This window comes from Chiloscyllium punctatum, chromosome 3, assembly GCF_047496795.1.
Source record: "Chiloscyllium punctatum isolate Juve2018m chromosome 3, sChiPun1.3, whole genome shotgun sequence".
NCBI lineage: Eukaryota > Metazoa > Chordata > Chondrichthyes > Orectolobiformes > Hemiscylliidae > Chiloscyllium > Chiloscyllium punctatum.
In genome coordinates, this window is record NC_092741.1 from 41,787,644 (window position 1) to 41,805,103 (window position 17,460).

The 17,460-nt window shown below is 40.5% G+C and overlaps 1 protein-coding gene across 1 annotated transcript in view; it reads right to left on the bottom strand.

The window, feature by feature from the left end:
- The window catches only part of cdc40 (cell division cycle 40 homolog (S. cerevisiae)), a 126,346-nt gene that overhangs the window by 106,973 nt on the left and 1,913 nt on the right, over nt 1–17,460 (bottom strand). The window contains exon 2 of the mRNA XM_072552001.1: nt 16,028–16,114. Coding sequence (XP_072408102.1) covers nt 16,028–16,114 — 87 coding nt within the window. The remainder of the gene's footprint in view (nt 1–16,027; nt 16,115–17,460) is intronic.

Below are 17,460 nucleotides of genomic sequence, written 5' to 3' on the forward strand. Positions count from 1 at the left end.
CGTATTGATCAGAAATATGCTGCCATTTCTGCTATGACCAGTAGTATGGTACCAGTAGTAATCCTGAGATCAGTACCTTTGGGGTCCGATTTCTTAACTTTCTTCCTAGCTCCTAGTATTCTGCTTTTAGGACATCATCCCTTTCTATACCTATTTAACAACAATGAACTATTTATTACACATGTTCAATGAACTGATGACACATAACTCAATTAGTTAACAATTTAAATGCCTTATAAAAGTTCCTCTTCAGACAGACACAAAAAAAATTCTGGGAAGGCAATGCACTGGTCCCTGTCCATAGGGTTTGCTTGTCAGGACCTGCTGCACTTCAATCTCACTTCTCCAGTACTTTTTGACTGGTTCACAAATGACAAAATCGCTTAGCTTTTTGTTAAAAGCTGCAGCATACAGCAACAGAGGAGGGAAGATAAATTGGTTTACTGTCGACTTTTTTTGCTGTGCAGAGAGAGTGTGCATTCACACACACGCCTTCTCTTTCTAGTGGTCTGAAAGCTTCTGATAATGATGATAATTTATTGTCACTTGTGCTGTACAAGAAAAACACAATAAAATATAGTGGAAAAGCTTCAATTGTCTCCATTCAAATACTTCAAGACTGAAAAGAATAAAAAGACAAAAGTACATCTTCGCTCCACCACTTCCATCATGAACCTTAAGCCCTGAGGTGGCTGACCAACAACATGCATGCAGCCATGTGCCTGCTGAACCCACCAACATCAGAGTCACCATCACCTTGTCACTGGGCACACCAGTCCGACGGGCTACAAATGTTGGGACCTGTGCTGGACCCACACTCTCACAGCAACCAGGAGCTGCCCACCTCCCCAACCTTGCCTCACTGACAACTAGGAACCAAACCAGATAATAGGTGGAAGGCTTCTGTCAGTAACAACTGGTCACCACTCTACAAACCAATCAGCGGTCTGTTGCCATCAAAATCTCACTTTGTATACACCCACGTGCTAGGCTGTCTGCAATCAACCTCTTCCATTGGTTGAACAAAGAAATGTAAATATCATTTACATTGAGTTTTGGTAAATTGTTTTTAATATTTGCTGGGAAATCCTTCCACAATCTTTGGTTTTGAACAGTCCTTTTCCTATTTCAGTCCACAATCAAAAATTCAGAAAAATGAAGAGATTCGGTCTTTATACATTCAAAACATTTCAAATGAAACCATCAAAACAGTACATTTACTACAATTTGCTTTTTTGCAAGCTCTGGTCACTGTCCAGCTTTGTGCTGCACTCAGTGAAAACAGGTGGTATACTAAAAATTTGCCTCGATTAAAGGGCCATTAACAAAGTAAAATATCTTCTACTCCAGAAAACCTATTTTGAAGAATAGAACTGGAGCCAATCTCTAAGTTAATTTATAAACGTGTATTGAAATACACATTACACATACACCTAAACTGCTAATAAGATGTAGCCACAAACACATAAGCAAAATACTGTGAATACTGGAACCACAATTTTAGTCTAAGTCTGTTTCTAACAGGAACAAACAAGTATTTAATTAAGCCCTGGCCTGTATACAATTAAATATAATCAATTAATTACAGTTAACAAAATTAATGGACAGTTAACGAAAGGTTCTGACTTTTAGCCAATATCCTGGAAAATACAGTCCACTTAAGTAATTAACAGCAGTTAACACTATGACATTCTGGGGATTTACTAAAAGGTTCTTCATTTAAGGTCAAGATATACAAAAAAAGAAACTGAAGGATGAATCAGATTTTGGACTTTAGAAAGATGAAAGTGCAGTTATTTTGAGCATGCACTTTCTGACTTTTTCAGAATTTCAGTATCTCTTTTTCAGGATACATATTATATTTCATGATAGTATTAAATGCATAATAATGGGCAATCAATCAAGCCTGAAATCAATAAAACTGAAATAAAATGGAGTTAAAATGTGATTCTCAATTTAACAGATTGTGACCATTCAACCTGCCAATCAGAATTATGCTGTGGGTGAGATATTTTGTACTTGACCAACAACATATTTGATACATCAGTGACATTATAATACAAGTCTTCGAATTGCGCAGAACATTAATAATGAGCAACGATAGATTTATTGAAAACAAGGAACGCCTAAATAGCACACGGTTAAATTATACAACAGTTATTATTCTTCTGGAATTTCCAGATACTTAGGTACTGCAGATCTTTAACTGATATGAACTTTGATTCTGTTCAAGCAAAAACATTAAAATTGTTATGCAAGCTCACAATATCAAAAGTTAACATTTTTCAAATGTGAGCTTTCAGCATCTTAAATAGTCATTACAAGAGTTATGACCAAATGCGAAGCAAATGTTTGCAATATGAAGTGAAAATAATGGGGAGGTGACTGCCTACTGGCATTATTGCTAGAATATTAATCCAGTGACCCAGGTAACAGCTGGGGACCTGGGTTTGATTCCAGCCACTGCAGATAGTGAAATTTGACTTCCAGAATGCAATTAATGCTGTGCCGCCTGACAGACTTGATTAAAGTTTGGGGTTATTGAGAAAAAGGGATAGCAGCAATTTAAATTCAAAATTGGCTGAATGATAGGAAGCAGTGGGTAGAGGTCAATGATATTTTCTGGCCCCGAGGAAGGTTTTTAGTGAGTTCCCTAGGGGCTGATAGTGGGATCCTCGCTGCTCCTGATCTTTATGAATGATCAAAATCTTAGTGTGCAGGAAACAAGTTCAGAGTTGACAACTGATTCGAAACTTGGGTTTTGATTTGATTTGATTTATTATTGTCACATGTACAAAGACACCGTGAAAAGTATTGTTTTGTGTACTAACCAGACAAATCACACCTAACACAAGTACATCAAGGAGATAGAACAGAATGCAAAATATAGTGTTTTATAGCGTAGCTTATAAACAGAGATGACAACAGTGTAGAGTTCCAAAAGACATATATAGTGGATGGATAGTTGCAGATGAGTTTCAATACAGAGACATATGAGGGATGCGCTTTGCTTGGATGAATACAGAATAGGAGTACAATTCTGAAGGGTTGGCAGGACCAGAGGGACCTGCGTGTACATGAGCACAAATCACTAAAGGTTGCAAGGACACTTGAAACAGCAATTAATGAAGAATACAGTATCTGTGGTATTATTAATAAGGCCAGAGAATAGACAAGCAAGGAAGAGATCATTGAACTTGTTTAAGATACTTTGTCGACCTCAGTTCTGGATGCTGCACTATAGAAAGGATATAAAAACTTTGGAGATAGTGCAGAACGGATTTACAAGAATGACTGAAGAGATGACAAGTTTCAGTTGAGGACAGATTAAAGAAATGCAGGAGTATGCCATTCAGTCTTTGAGCCTTCTCAGCCAGTGATAATGGACTATAACTGATCATCCAGCTGAATAGCCTGTTTCTGATTTGTTTTTCCCCCCATCTGTTTTAGTGCCTTTAACCCAAAGTGTTATATCTAACTCCTTCCTGAGGCCATACAATGTTTTGTTCTCGATCACCTTCAATGGTACCAAATTGTACAGGCTCACCACTCTCTGGGTAAAAGGATTTCTCCTCATCTCACTTCTAAAAGGTTTATCCTATATCCTTAGACAGTGATCACTGGCTCTGAACTCCCACCCCATCAGGACACCCTTCCTGCATCTACTCTATTTCGTCCTGGTGGAATTTGATAGGTTTCTATGAGATCATCACTCATTCTTCTCAACCTCAGTGAAAATAATCCTAACAAGTTCAACATCTCAGTCTGGGCAGCCCAGGAATCGGTTTGGTCAACTTGGTCACTGTACTCCTCTACAGTAAGAACATCCTTCCTCAAATTACGAGACCAGTACACAGTACCAGCACACAGTATTCCAGATGTAGTTTCACTAATACTCTGTTTAATTGTAGCAAGACATTACCACTCCTGTACTAAAATCCTCTCGAGATGAAAGCCCACAATCCATTTGGTTTCTTTACCACTTGCTGCAGCTTGCATGGTCACTTCCACTGACTGGTGTACAGGAACGCACCGTACTCGTTGCAGATTTCCCAGTCTGAATACATAGCGATGCAGATAATAATCTGCCTCCCTCTTTTGCTATGAAACTGAATTTAACTACATTATATTGCACCGACTGTGCATTTGCCCACTCACTCAGATTATTCAAATCACAGTGAAGCATCTCTGCATCCTCCTCTCAGCTCACTGTCCCACTCCGTTTTGTCTCATGTGCAAATTTGGAGATATTACTTTTACTTCCCTCATCTAAATCATTAGTGTATGTTGTCAATAGTTAGAGTCTGAGCACTGATCCCTGCAGCACTGCACTAGGCTCTGCCTGCCATTCAGAAAAGACCTGTTTATTAGTACTCTTTGTTTCCTATCTGTCAACTGCTTTTGTCTACATCTCAATTCACTACCACCAATACAATGCTATTTAATTTTACACACTAATTTCATATGTGGGACTTTTGAAGGCTTTCTGAAAGTCCAAATAAATCATATGGCTTCTCTTCATCAATTCTACAAGTTATATCCTGAAAGAATTCCAGTAGATTTGTCAAGAATGATTCCCCTTTGTTAAATCCCTGCTGACTCTGTCTGATCCTGTCACTGTTTTTGAAATGCTCAGCTATGGACTCGAGCATTTTTCACACTCGCGACATAAGGCTGACTGGTGCGTAATTCTAGTTTTCTCTCTGCCTCCCTTCTTAAATACATGCAGTTACATTAGCTACCCTCCAATCCATAGGAACTATTCCAGAGTCTATAGAATCCTGGAAGATGACCAGCAATACACCCACTATTTCTAGGATCACTCCCCAAAAAGGTAGGACTGTTCTCATTAGAGACAAGGCTCAGAGGAAATCTAATAGAAGATTACAGAATCATGAAGAGGCTGGACAGAGCAGATAGGGAAAAGCTGTTTGCATTCATAATGGAATTAAGAACCAAAGGGCACAGATTTGTAAAAGAAACATGTGAGCTGAGAAACAAAATACTTTGCCAAACACCACAGAGGTAGGGTATGGGATACATTACCTGGAAGTATGTTGGAGATAGGATCAATTGAAGTATTCAAGGAGGAATTGGATGATTATTTGAAAAGAAATAGATTTTCAAGGCTATGGGGAGAAAAAAAGCAGACAGTTGATATTCAAAGAGTTGCTGCAGACAACCTGAAAGGAATCAGTAAGGTGCACACAGTCAGAGAGGAGAGATCACGTCATGAGTGAGACACAGTCTGAGTGAGCACATACTTCAAGAATTCAGCACAGAGGAAAAGGTGCTTTTTACTTGCTTATTTTTGGCTCATAGTTTGTAAGTTTTTTTTAAACCCCGGATTGAAGCCCAGGCCGAGCATAAGAGTGACATCACAGATGATAGCTACTAATTTGACGATCTACTTTAGGTTACTTTCAGATTGAAGGTAACAAGGGTGAATATTTATAGACTACAACTAGAAGACTACTACTGCATCTTTAAAAATCAAATTAAGAATTAAGTAATTAGAACAGAGATGCCAGGCCAGGCGATGTTTTGTAACTGAATGATATGGGAGCTGGTGAACACCACATGTTTGATAGTAACCACATCTGTAGCAAGTGTTGGTTGGCTAAGGAACTCCGGTTCACAGTTGATGAGCTGGAGTCTGAGCTTCAAACACCGCAATATTTCAGGGAGGGGGCGTTACCTGGACATTATTTCAGGAGACAGACACAGCCCTTGGATTAACTACCTTGAATGCAATCAGTGGTCAGGAACTGGAGGGTATGACTACGAGTGAGGCAGTTACAGCCATCCCAGGGGGTAGAGCCTCAGCCCCGGAGCTTGTCTAACAGGTTAGAGATTCTTGCTCCCTGTGTGGCTGAGAATGAGTAAGCTGGCCATAGTAATGTGGCATAGGAACCCAGTCAAAAAGGGGAGAGAAAAGAGAAATGTAGTTGTAATTTGGATAGTATAGTCAGGGGAACAGACATGGTTTTCTGTGGCCAGAATTGAGAGTCCCGAAGGCTGTATTGCTTGCCTGATAGAACATAGAACAGTACAGCACAGTACAGGCCCTTGGCCCACGATGTTGTGCCAAGCATTTATCTTAATTTAAGATCAACCTAACCTACACACCCCTCAATTTAGTGCCATCCATATGCTTGTCCAACAGTTCCTTAAATGTCCCTAATGTATCTGACTCTATTACCACCACGAGCAGTGTATTCCATGCACCCACCACTCTCTGCGTAAAGAACCTACCTCTGACATTTCCCCTATACCTTCCTCCAATCACCTTAAAATTATGACCCCTTATGACAGCCATTTCTGCCCTGGGGAAAAATCTCTGGCTAGCTACTCTATCTATGCTTCTCATTACCTTGCACACCTCTTTCAAGTCACCTCTTTTTCCTTCCTCCAGTGTGAAAAGCCCTAGCTCACTCAATCTTTCTTCATAAGACAAGCCCTCCAATCCAGGCAGCATCTTGGTAAGTCTCTTCTGCACTGTCTCTATAGTGTCTTCAGCCTTCCGATAATGAGACAACCAAAACTGGACACAAGATTCCAAGTATGGTCTAACCAGGGTTTTATAAAGCTGCAGCAAAACCTTGCGGCTCTTAAACTCAATCCCCATTGTTAATGACAGCCAAAATACCATATGCCTCCTTAACAACCCAATCAACTTGGGTGGCAACTTTAGGGAACTATGTACGCAGACTCCAAGATCCCTCTGTTCTTCCACACTACCAAGAATCCTGTCTTTAACCCTGTATTCAGCATTCAAATTCAACCTTCTAAAATCAATCACTTCGCACTTATCCAGGTTGAACTCCATGCCAGGGTTCAGTATAGCTCATCTCAGCTGCACAGGAATTTGAATTGGAAGGAGAAAGATTTAGTAGTTGTGGTCCACCTAGGTGCCAAAGATATAGACAGAAAGAGAGAAACGGCTCTGCTAAGGGACTATGAGCAGCTCGGGGCTAAAGTGAAAAGCAGAACTAAAAAGGTAAGCTCAGCAGAGGTTATTAAACTTTCCATAGTTTTTTAACGCATAACCTTGCTGTAAGTCTGCAGTACAGAATGGAGTTGATTTTTCCTGATTATATGTTGAATTGAAATCTGCCTCTTGATTAAATTTTTAAAAATATAACTGACAAGCACTAAGTTAGACTGGAACACTGTTTTTCAGGGCACAAAAATGGTGCTATTTTCTGGGTCTGTAGATTGTGAAGGGGCAAAGATGGGCTTTAATAGAATGATATGCTCTTTCTGCCAGTGTGGGAGTTTAGGGAGACTTTCAATATTACTGATGATTATGTCTGCAGTAAATATGTTTTTCGGATGGAGCAACACTTAGAGGCAATTAGGGAGTTACAAGAGCTAGGGAGTATGATGGACGGCAGTTATAGGAAGGGAGAAAAACTTCAGATACAGTCAGGGAGATGGGGTAACTCCAGGAAATGTAGGAAGAGTAGGCAGATAGTGCTGTTTTGGAAAATGTAAAGGGTGATGGACTTTCAGGGGAATGTAGCATGAACCACCAAGTTTCTGGTATCGAGACAGGCTCTAATGTAATGAGGGGGGTGTCAGGTACCAAGCAAACTATTGTAATAGGGGACTCTGTAGTCAGAGGCACAGTCAGACGTTTCTGCAGCCAGCAGCAGAATCAAGATCAAGGATAGCTCAAAGCGTGCAGAATGTTCTCAAAGGGGAGAGGGATCTACAGGACATCACTGTACACATTGGAACCAACGACATAGGAATGAAAAAGGATGAGATTCTGAAGGGAGAATATAGAAAGTTAGGCAGGAATTTAAAAAGGAGGTCCTCGACGGTAATAATATCTGGACTACTCCAGGTGTAACGAGCTAATGAGGGCAGCAATAGGAGGATAGAGCAGATGAATGCATGGCTAAGGATCTGGCACATGGAAGAAGATTTCACATTTTTGGATCATTGAAATCTCTTCCGGGGTAAAAGTGACCTGAACAAGAAGGATGGATTGCACCTGAATTGGAAGGGAACCAAGATACTTGCTGGGAGATTTGCTGGAGTTACTTGGGAGGATGGGGTTGAAACCCAGGTAAATAAATGAGAAAAGAGATCAATCTGAGAAAGTTGGGAAAGGGAGTGAGTCAAACAGTCAGGGTAGGAAGGAACAAGATAGGACTGATAAATTAAGTTGCACTTACTTCGATGCAAGAGGTCTAAGAGGGAAAGCAGATAAATTCAGGGCACGTTTAGGAACATGGGACTGGGATATCGTCACAATTACAGAAACATGGCTCAGGGATGGATAGGACTGGCAGCTTAATGTTCCAGGATACAAATGCCACAGGAAGGACAGATAGGGAGGCAAGAGAGGAGGGGGAGTGGCGTTTTTGATAAGGGATAGTTTTATTGCTGTAATTCCTCGGAAAATATTCCTAGGAATACATCCAAAGAAGTTATATGGGTGGAACTGAAAAATAGGAAAGAGTTGATCACCTTACTGGGACTGTATTATAGACAGGAAATTGAGAAATGAATTTGTAAGGAGATTTCAGATATTTGGAAGAATAATAAGGTGGTTACAGTAGGAGATTTAACTTTCCAAACATAGACTGGGACTGCTACAGTGTTATGGGTTTAGATGGAGAGGAATTTGTTAAGTGTGTACAAGAAAATTTTCATGGATGTACCTACGAGAGAAGGTGCAAAAGTTGACCTACTCTTGGAAATAAGGCAGGACAGGTGACTGAGGAGTCAGTGGGGGAGCACTTTGGGGCCAGCGACCATGATTCTATTAATTTTAAAATAGTGATGGAAAAGGATAGACCGGATTTAAAAGGTGAAGTTCTAAATTGGAGGAAGCCTAATTTTGACGGTATTAGGCAAGAACTTTCAAAAGCTGATTGGGGGCAGATGCTCACGGGTAAAGGGATGACTAAAAAATGAGAAGCCTTCAGTAATGAGATAACGAAAGTCCAGAGACTTTAAAGATGAAAGGAAAGGCTGGTAGGTATAGAGAATGTTGGATGAATGGAGAAATTAAGGTTTTGGTTAAGAAAAAGGAAGCATATGACAAGTATAGACAGGAGAAATCAAGTGAATCTTTAGAGTACAAAGGCAGTAGGAGTATACTTAAGAGGGAAATCAGGAGGGCAAAAAGGGGACATGAGATAGCTTTGGCAAATAGAATTAAGGAGAATCCAAAGGATTTTTACAAAGACATTAAAAGGTAACTAGAAAAAGAATAAGGTTCTATTAAAGAGGGGCCGTATTCCCCCACAAGAGATGGGGGAGATACTAAACAAGTATTTTGTATCAGGGTTTACTGTGGCAAAGGACATGGGAGGTATAGGATGTGAGGAAATGGATGGCAACATCTTGAAAAATGTCCATGTTACAGAGGAAGTGGTGCTGATGTCTTGAAATGCATAAAAGTGGATAAGCCCCCGGGACTTAATCGGGTGTACCCTAGAACTCTGTAGGAAGCTCGGGAAATGATTGCTGGGCCTGTTGCTGAGTTATTTGTATCATTGATAGTCACAGGTGAGGTACCGGAAGACTGGAGGTTGGTGCCACTATTTAAGAAAGGTGGTAAGGAAAAGCCAGGGATCTATAGACTGGGAAGCCTGACATCGGTGGTGGGTAGGTTGTTGGAGGGAATGCTGAGGGACAGCATTTACATGTATTTGGAAAGGCAAGGACTGATTAGGGATAGTCAGTACGACTGTGTGGAAGGTCATGTCTCACAAACCTGTTTGAGTTTTTTGAAGAAGTAACAGAGGATTGATTAATGATGGCAGAACAGTAGATGTGATCGAAATGGACTTCAGTAAGGCGTTTGACAAGGTTCCTCATGGGAGACTGGTTAGCAAGGTTAGATCTTATGGAATACAAGGAGAACTAGCCATTTGGATACAGAATTGGCTCAAAGGTAGAAGACAGAGGGTGGTGGAAGGATGCTTTTCAGACTGGAGGCCTGTGACCAGTGGAGTGCCACAAGGATCAGTGCTGGGCCCACTGCTTTTCGTCATCTATATAAATGTTTAGATATGAGCAGAGGAGGTATAGTTAGTAAGTTTCCAGATGACACCAAAATTGGAGGAGTAGTGGACAGCAAAGAAGGTTACCTCAGATTACAATGGGATCTTGATCAGATGGGCCAATGGGCTGAGGAATGGCAGATGGAGTTTAATTTAGGTAAATGCGAGGTGCTGCATTTTGGAAAAGCAAATCCGTGCAGGACATATACTGTTAATGGTAAGGTCCTAGGGGGTGTTGCTGAACAAAGAGACCTTGGAGTGCAGGTTCATAGCTCCTTGAAAGTAGATTCGCAGATAGATAGGACAGTGAAGGTGTTGGGTATGCTTTCTTTTATTGGTTAGAGCATTGAGTACCGGAGTTGGGATATCACATTGCAGCTGAACAGGACATTGGTTAGGCCATTGTTGGAATATTGCGTGCAATTCTGGTCTCCTTCCTATCGGAAGGATGTTGTGAAACTTGAAAGGGTTCAGCAAAGATTCACAAGGATGTTGCCAGGGTTGGAGTATTTGAGCTATATGGAGAGGCTGAATAGGCTGGGGCTGTTTTCCCTGGAGCTTCGGAGGCTGAGGGGTGACATTATAGAGGTTTATAAAATCATGAGGGGCATGGATAGGATAAACTGACAAGGTATCTTCACTGGGGTGGGGGAGTCCAGAACAAGAGGGCATGGGTTCAGGGTGAAAGGGGAAAGATAGAAAAGGGGCAATGTTTTCACACAGAGGGTAGTGCATGTATGGAATGAGCTGCCAGAACAAGTGGTGCAGGCTGGTACAATTACAGTATTTAAAAGGCATCTGGATGGGTATATGAATAGGAAGGGGTTAGAGGGATATGGGCCCGGTGCTGGCAAATGGGACTAGATAGGGTTAGAATATTTGGGCAGGATTGTCGAGTTGGACCGAAGTGTCTGTTTCCATGTTGTATGTCTCTATGACTCATAGTAATAGGACACAGAATGTGGAGAGGGTTAGAAATCTGCATAGTAAAATTGGGCTGAAGCAGCACAGCTTCGTCAGGGGAGATCTGTTAGAATTGTTAGATGCTGACAAATCTGTTAGAATTCTCTCAAGGTCAGACTGTGCAACAGTTTCTTCCCCCAAGCCATCAGGTTCCTTAACACAATATGATCGGACTCTTTCCCACCTGAAATTCTGTGCACGACTTCAAACTGCTGCTAGACAAATGTCTATTACTTATCATTCGCCTATTACACTCTAACTCGCGTGTTTTGCACTTCTTATGCACTTTATGCAGTGTAGTTTATGCTGTCCATGTAGCATCCTCGGTCCTGGAGGAGCACTGTCTCGTTTTTACTGTATGGTAGAAATGACAACTAAAAACTACTCTTTCTCTCTGTATTACAATCTGAGCGACGAGCATGTTAGCACTGGGTCAACAAGATTAAAGAGGTAACTGTGTGGCTCAAAGACTGGTGTGGGAGAAATGGTTTTGAATTCATGGAACATTGGGACCAATAATGAGAGCTGTTCCACTAGAAACATACTGAGACCAGAATTGCATAGCTAGAGCTGTGGTTACAGCTTTAAACTGAATAGTTTGTTTGGGGGTGGGGGGTTGCTCTCCAGTTCGTGGACAATTATGAAAAAAGTTAAAGTGGGGGTAGAGCTCAGCAGAGGTTATTAAACTTCCCACAACAAGCACTAGGCCACAGAATATGGAGAGGCTTAGGAATCTGCATAGTAAAATAAGGCTGAGGCAGCACAGTCTCTTCAAGGGAGATCATGCCTGACAAATCTGTTAGAATTCTTTGAGGAGGTAATGAGCAACTTAGACAAATGTGAGCCAGTAGGCATGATCTACGTGAATTTCCAGGAGGCCTTGGACAAGGTACTGCACATGAAATAAAATAAACGCTCATGTTGTTCAGGGCAAAGTACTGAAAGGATAGAGGATAGCATACTTGACTGACAGAAGACAGACAGTAAGGATAAAGGGGTCTTTTTCCAGAAGAAAGTGAGGACTGCAGATGCTGGAGATCAGTGCTGAAAATGTGTTGCTGGAAAAGCGCAGCAGGTCAGGCAGCATCCAAGGAACTGGAGAATCGACGTTTCGAGCATCAGCCCTTTTTCCAGAAGGCAGCTTGTGACTGGCAGAATTCTGTAGGGATCAGTATTGGACCACTACTATTCACGTTACATAATATTTTGATTTTTGTATCCATTCTTGGGATGTAGCATCACCAGCTGGCCTGCATTTATTGTCCATCGCTAGTTGGCTTTGAGGAGGTGGTAGTGAGCTGCCTGGCTTCTTGAACTGCTGCACTTCACATGCTATAGTTTGACCTACAATGCCCTTAGGGAGGGAATTTTAGGATTTTGACCCAATAACAATGAAGGAAGGACAACAGATTTCAAAGTCAGGACGGTGAATGGCTTGGAGGGAAACTTACAGATGGTGGTGTTTCCATGTATTTGCTGCCCTAGCCCTTCTTGATGGAAGTGTTTGTGGGTTCGGAAGGTGCTGTCTCAGGATCTTTGTTGAATTTCTGCAGTGCTTCTTGTAGATCGTATATACTGCTGCTATTGAGTATTGGTGGTAGGGACAGGAGACATTTGTGGATGTGCTTTGTCCTTGATGGTGTCAAGCTTCTTGAATGTTGTTGGAGATGCACTCATTCCAAGAAAATGGGAAGTATTCCACCACACTGCTGACGTGTGCCTTGTAGATGATGGTGCAGTTTTTGGGGGTCAGAAGGTGAATTATTCACTGCAGTATTTCTCGTCTTGTAGCCACTATTTCTAGTCCAAATGAGTTTCTGGTCAATGGTAACTCCCAAGGATCTTGATAGTGGAATATTCAGTAATGATAACACCAGTGAATGCAAGGAGGGGTGGTTAGATGGTCTCTTTTTGTAGATAGTCATTGCCCAGCATTTGTGTGGCACAAATGTTACTTGTCCATTGTCAGCTCAAGCCTGGATATTGCCCAGACCGTGTTGCATTTGAACATGGACTGCTTCCATATCCAGGGAGTCATGAATGATGCTGAATAATGTGCAATCATCGGCGAACATCCCCACTTCTAACCTTGTGATGGAGGGATGGTCGTTGATGAAGCAGCTGAAGATAGTTGGACCTGGGATACTACCCTAGAAAAACCCCTGCACAGATGTCTTGGAACTGAGCTGACTGACCTCCAATAACCATAACCATCTTCCTATCTACTACATATGACTCCAACCAGCAGAGTTTGGCCCCCGAGACCTTTTGATTCCAATTTTTAAAGGCCTCCTTTGATGCCACGCTTGGTTGAATGCAGCCTTCACGTCAAGGGCTGTTATCCTCACCTCACCTTCGGAATTCAGTCATTTTGTCCATGTTTGAACCAAAGCTGTAATGAGGTCAAGAGTGGAGTGATTCTGTCAAGACCCAAACTGGTGTCACTGAGCAGGTGCTCCTTAATAGCACTGTTGATGATACCTTCCATCACTTTACTGATGATCAAGAATTGACTGCTTGGGTGGTAATTGGCTGAGTTGGATTTCTCCTGGTTTTTGTGTACAGGACATACCTGGGCAATTTTCCACATTGTTGGGTAGATGCCAGTGATTTAGTTAATTGTCCACCACCATTCACAACTGGATGTGGCAGGGCTGCAGAGCTTAAATTTAATCTGGTGGTTGTGGGATTGTTTTGCTCTATTATTGGCAGCTTATACTGTTTGTCATATAAGTTGTTCTGTTTGGTAACTTTGGCAGGTCAACATTTCATTGTCAGGTATGCCTGGTGCTGATCCTGGCATGCCCTCCTGCACTCTCCATTGAACCAGGGTTGACCCATTGGCTTCATAGCAATGATTGGGTAGGGGTTATGTCAAGCCTTGGCATTGCAAATTGAAAAAGCGACCTAAAAGCATCATAAGCCAGAAAACGGACATCATGCTTTGGTTTGCTTACTCCAATTGTGTATCCTCGATATAACTCAATACAAAATATACCTCCTCTGAAACCAGGCTATCTTTTGTGGATTTTCAGTTTTTGTTGAAAATTCCTGCTGCATGATGTACAAATGCTTGCAATGAGAAATTTAGCTTCTTCCTTCTCTAGTCTAGTCTACAATTATACAATGTATAGAATCAGTTTTCATTTAAGCAAGCAAATTTTATGACATTATATTGCAATTGCACACTTATTGAATAACTAAGCGTCAGATCTGGTGTGATTACATTGCTCACAACATGCAGAGACAGCTATTCCACCAAAAAAAAGTATATGTAAAGCTAATAAGAACACTAACAAGAAAAAGCAAATATCAACTCAACTTTGGAACTCAACACATATGAACTAAACTTAGCTAATTCATAGATGACTGTAATATTTTTTCACAATATAACATTCAAAATATTTAGTGACACTTTCATTCTGAAATTACAACTTAATGACTGCATATCCTGATAGCACCTTAAAAAAAAACTTTCCAAAGTATTTTGCAATGAAAAAAAACTAACCAAAAATAGCTATCCATAAGTTCACCCACAGAACTGTTAGGGATGGAGTTCCATGAATTTGACCCACCAACACTCGGGAACAGAAATTAGTTCCACATCAGGACCGTGTGTATCCTGGAGGGAAATTGCAGGTGGCAGTGAGGAAGGATGATGTAGAATAGGATGAGGACTGCATAATTGTGGAAGAGCTGGTTTACTCAAAATAAATTACATAAGCTAGACCATGAAAGAACTGAAATAGTTAAGGCTTTGGTGATAAAGAAATGGAAGTAATTTTCTAGTAGAAACCATAATTGACTGGAATTGGGGCAGATAAAGGTCATGTTGTGCAGTATGAGGTTTAAATGCTATTTCATGATGGACAGAATTCAAGGTCAGAAGATCAACTCAGACATTGAGTTTGTAAACCATCTGACAGTTGCTAGGAGAAAGGGATGGAATCAACATCATGGGTATACAGTTTCTTCGGAGAAATTCTCAAAAAAAGTCACATTAGACTCAGAAATTGTTTCTCACTCCACAGATGCTGCCAGACCTGCTATACGTCTCCAGTACTTTCTGTTTTTATTTCAGATTTCCAGCACCCCCAGAATTTTAACTTCATTAGTTGGTGTTTGGGGTTAGTTAATACAACTATTTTGGCTTTTCTAATGTTTTACAGTAACAATTGTGGTTCAAATAGGACTGGATATCAAACAACCAGTGAAAGGTGCTAGGATCTATGGGGGAACCAGGACAGGTCAGCTGGAGACATCAGCATTTATGTGGAGCCTAGCACATGTGTGCAAGTGATGCTGCCAATGGCCAACAAGCAGAAAGTACAGACTTTTATAGCACAAAAAAGGGCTATCTGGTTTGCAACTGTTCTTTCAAAGAACAACTGACTTTACTTCACTCTCCTGCTCTTTTTCCACATGCCTGCAAACCTTTCCTCCATGTATTTATCCAATTACCTTTCTTCCATCTATAAGGCATAAGTTCTAACTGTGATGGGATACATTCCATTTGCCTGATTTGAGTGCAGCTCCATACGTAAGTGAAGCTCAACAACATCAAGGACAAAGCAGTCTGCTTGATTGACACTCCATCTGTGACCTTCAACATTCACTCCCTTCACCAATGATGCACATAGTACAATACTGCCGCTATCTGAAAGATACACTGCAATAACTTAGCAACTCACCAGCCATATTTAACAAAAATACTAATTGAATGTGTTATGAAACCAACTAACCAGGATAATACACTAACAACACCTTAATATAGTTGACATGGGCAAACAGGCAGGAATGAGGAGTATTTTCTCATGGTTTTGGGTGATGAAGGGTTGCACCCCATAGACATTACAAGAACATCACAACAGCTTGCAAGCCATATTGATGCATAACTTATTTTAGGTTTCACAAAGTAACTTTACAAAATGAAAAAATATGATGTGAAAATCTCAGTTCTAGCAATGCCTTTGAAGTTGAATGCTGAACATGCAACTATGTACAAAAAAAACTTCAAAGAAAGTACAAAGATGTCTTACCTCTGGTGCAAACATAGTTTCATATGATGGATTGAACATAACTTCCTTCAGCAATGGGTCAAGATGAACCCCTGTTTCCACATCTTCCTGACATGAGGAAAACACAGGATTCAGAATGGTTCTGCACGATTGCAGGAAAAGCACACAACCACTACTATCACATCAAGATTCAATTTCAGACCCACAGAAGTAAAGGACATGTGGCACACATTTGAATGGAGTGGAAAACAAACTGGATAAACTGGGAAATTAGAATACTGCGTTTTTCTGAAGCTTGGTTCAATTTCAGCAACGATGCAGACATTGAAAACACACACCACTACATTGAACACTCCTCAACAACTGCAGCAATGATAAACAATTGCACCATATTAATAGAACAAACTAAATTAAATTCAGAAGAATAATGTCGCCTTCGATTTATATAATTTGTATAATATTGGATTTAATGTCATTTGTGTTGAGTTTGGATTTTGAAATACTGACATAAGGGGTGTCTGAAAAAATAATTAACTTCTGTTAATTAACTTGTGTTTTTGTAGCCATGACAATTTTGTTTTCAAAACAGTTAAGAGTTTTCAGAATGAGTGAGTTCTTATTTACCTCAGGAGGGTTTACCTAGCGAGGTAAATAGTTGTTCCTCAAAGTTTCTATTATACATTTTGTCCATTTTCTTTTAAAGCTTGCAAGAACACTCAAGTTTAGAGAGAAAGATTTTTTTCAGTTTTAGTGTCAGTTTTGGGCAGTTCTGCAGAAGCTTTCATGTGTGAAAGTTGCTCCTGAGAAAGGGAAAAGATAGTTAAATTTGTTAAAACTTGACCACCTTTGAGTTAGTGACAATTCTAGAACAGAACTGTTTGGATAAAAACCTGAAGAGATAATTTAAAATTTGAGATAGTTCCTTCCTGGAGTTATCGTATTACTGTGTCTGGGAGCTGCCGTCAAATTAGACCCATCGAGGCACAAAAGATCTTCTGGTAAAAGCATCGTTCATATACAGCGCTTATGAATACTGTATGGAAGTATTTTAGGGTCTGTAGAGGAGTGCGTTTTAGGGATTAATGGAATTATATTTCACTGCATGTTTTAATATCTTTCAGTTAATGTGACCAGTAAATTGATTTATTCTATTTATTCCATTCATTTTACTTAATAAATTTCTGCTTTATTATTAAAAACAATTTTTTAAAGAGGCGGACATCATAGGCGGACATTGTTGGCTTGGCCTCTATTTATTGGCTATTTCTAGCTACCTCAGTAGTGGAGAGCTGCCCTCTTGAACTACTCCAGTCCATTTGCTATCGGAAACCTACAACGGAGGAGCTGCAAAATCTGACTGTGCAATACTGAAAGAACAGTAATATACTTCCAAGTCAAGATGATAAATGGCTTGAAGGAGAACTTGCAATTAGTAGTGACTATGTAGCTAACTA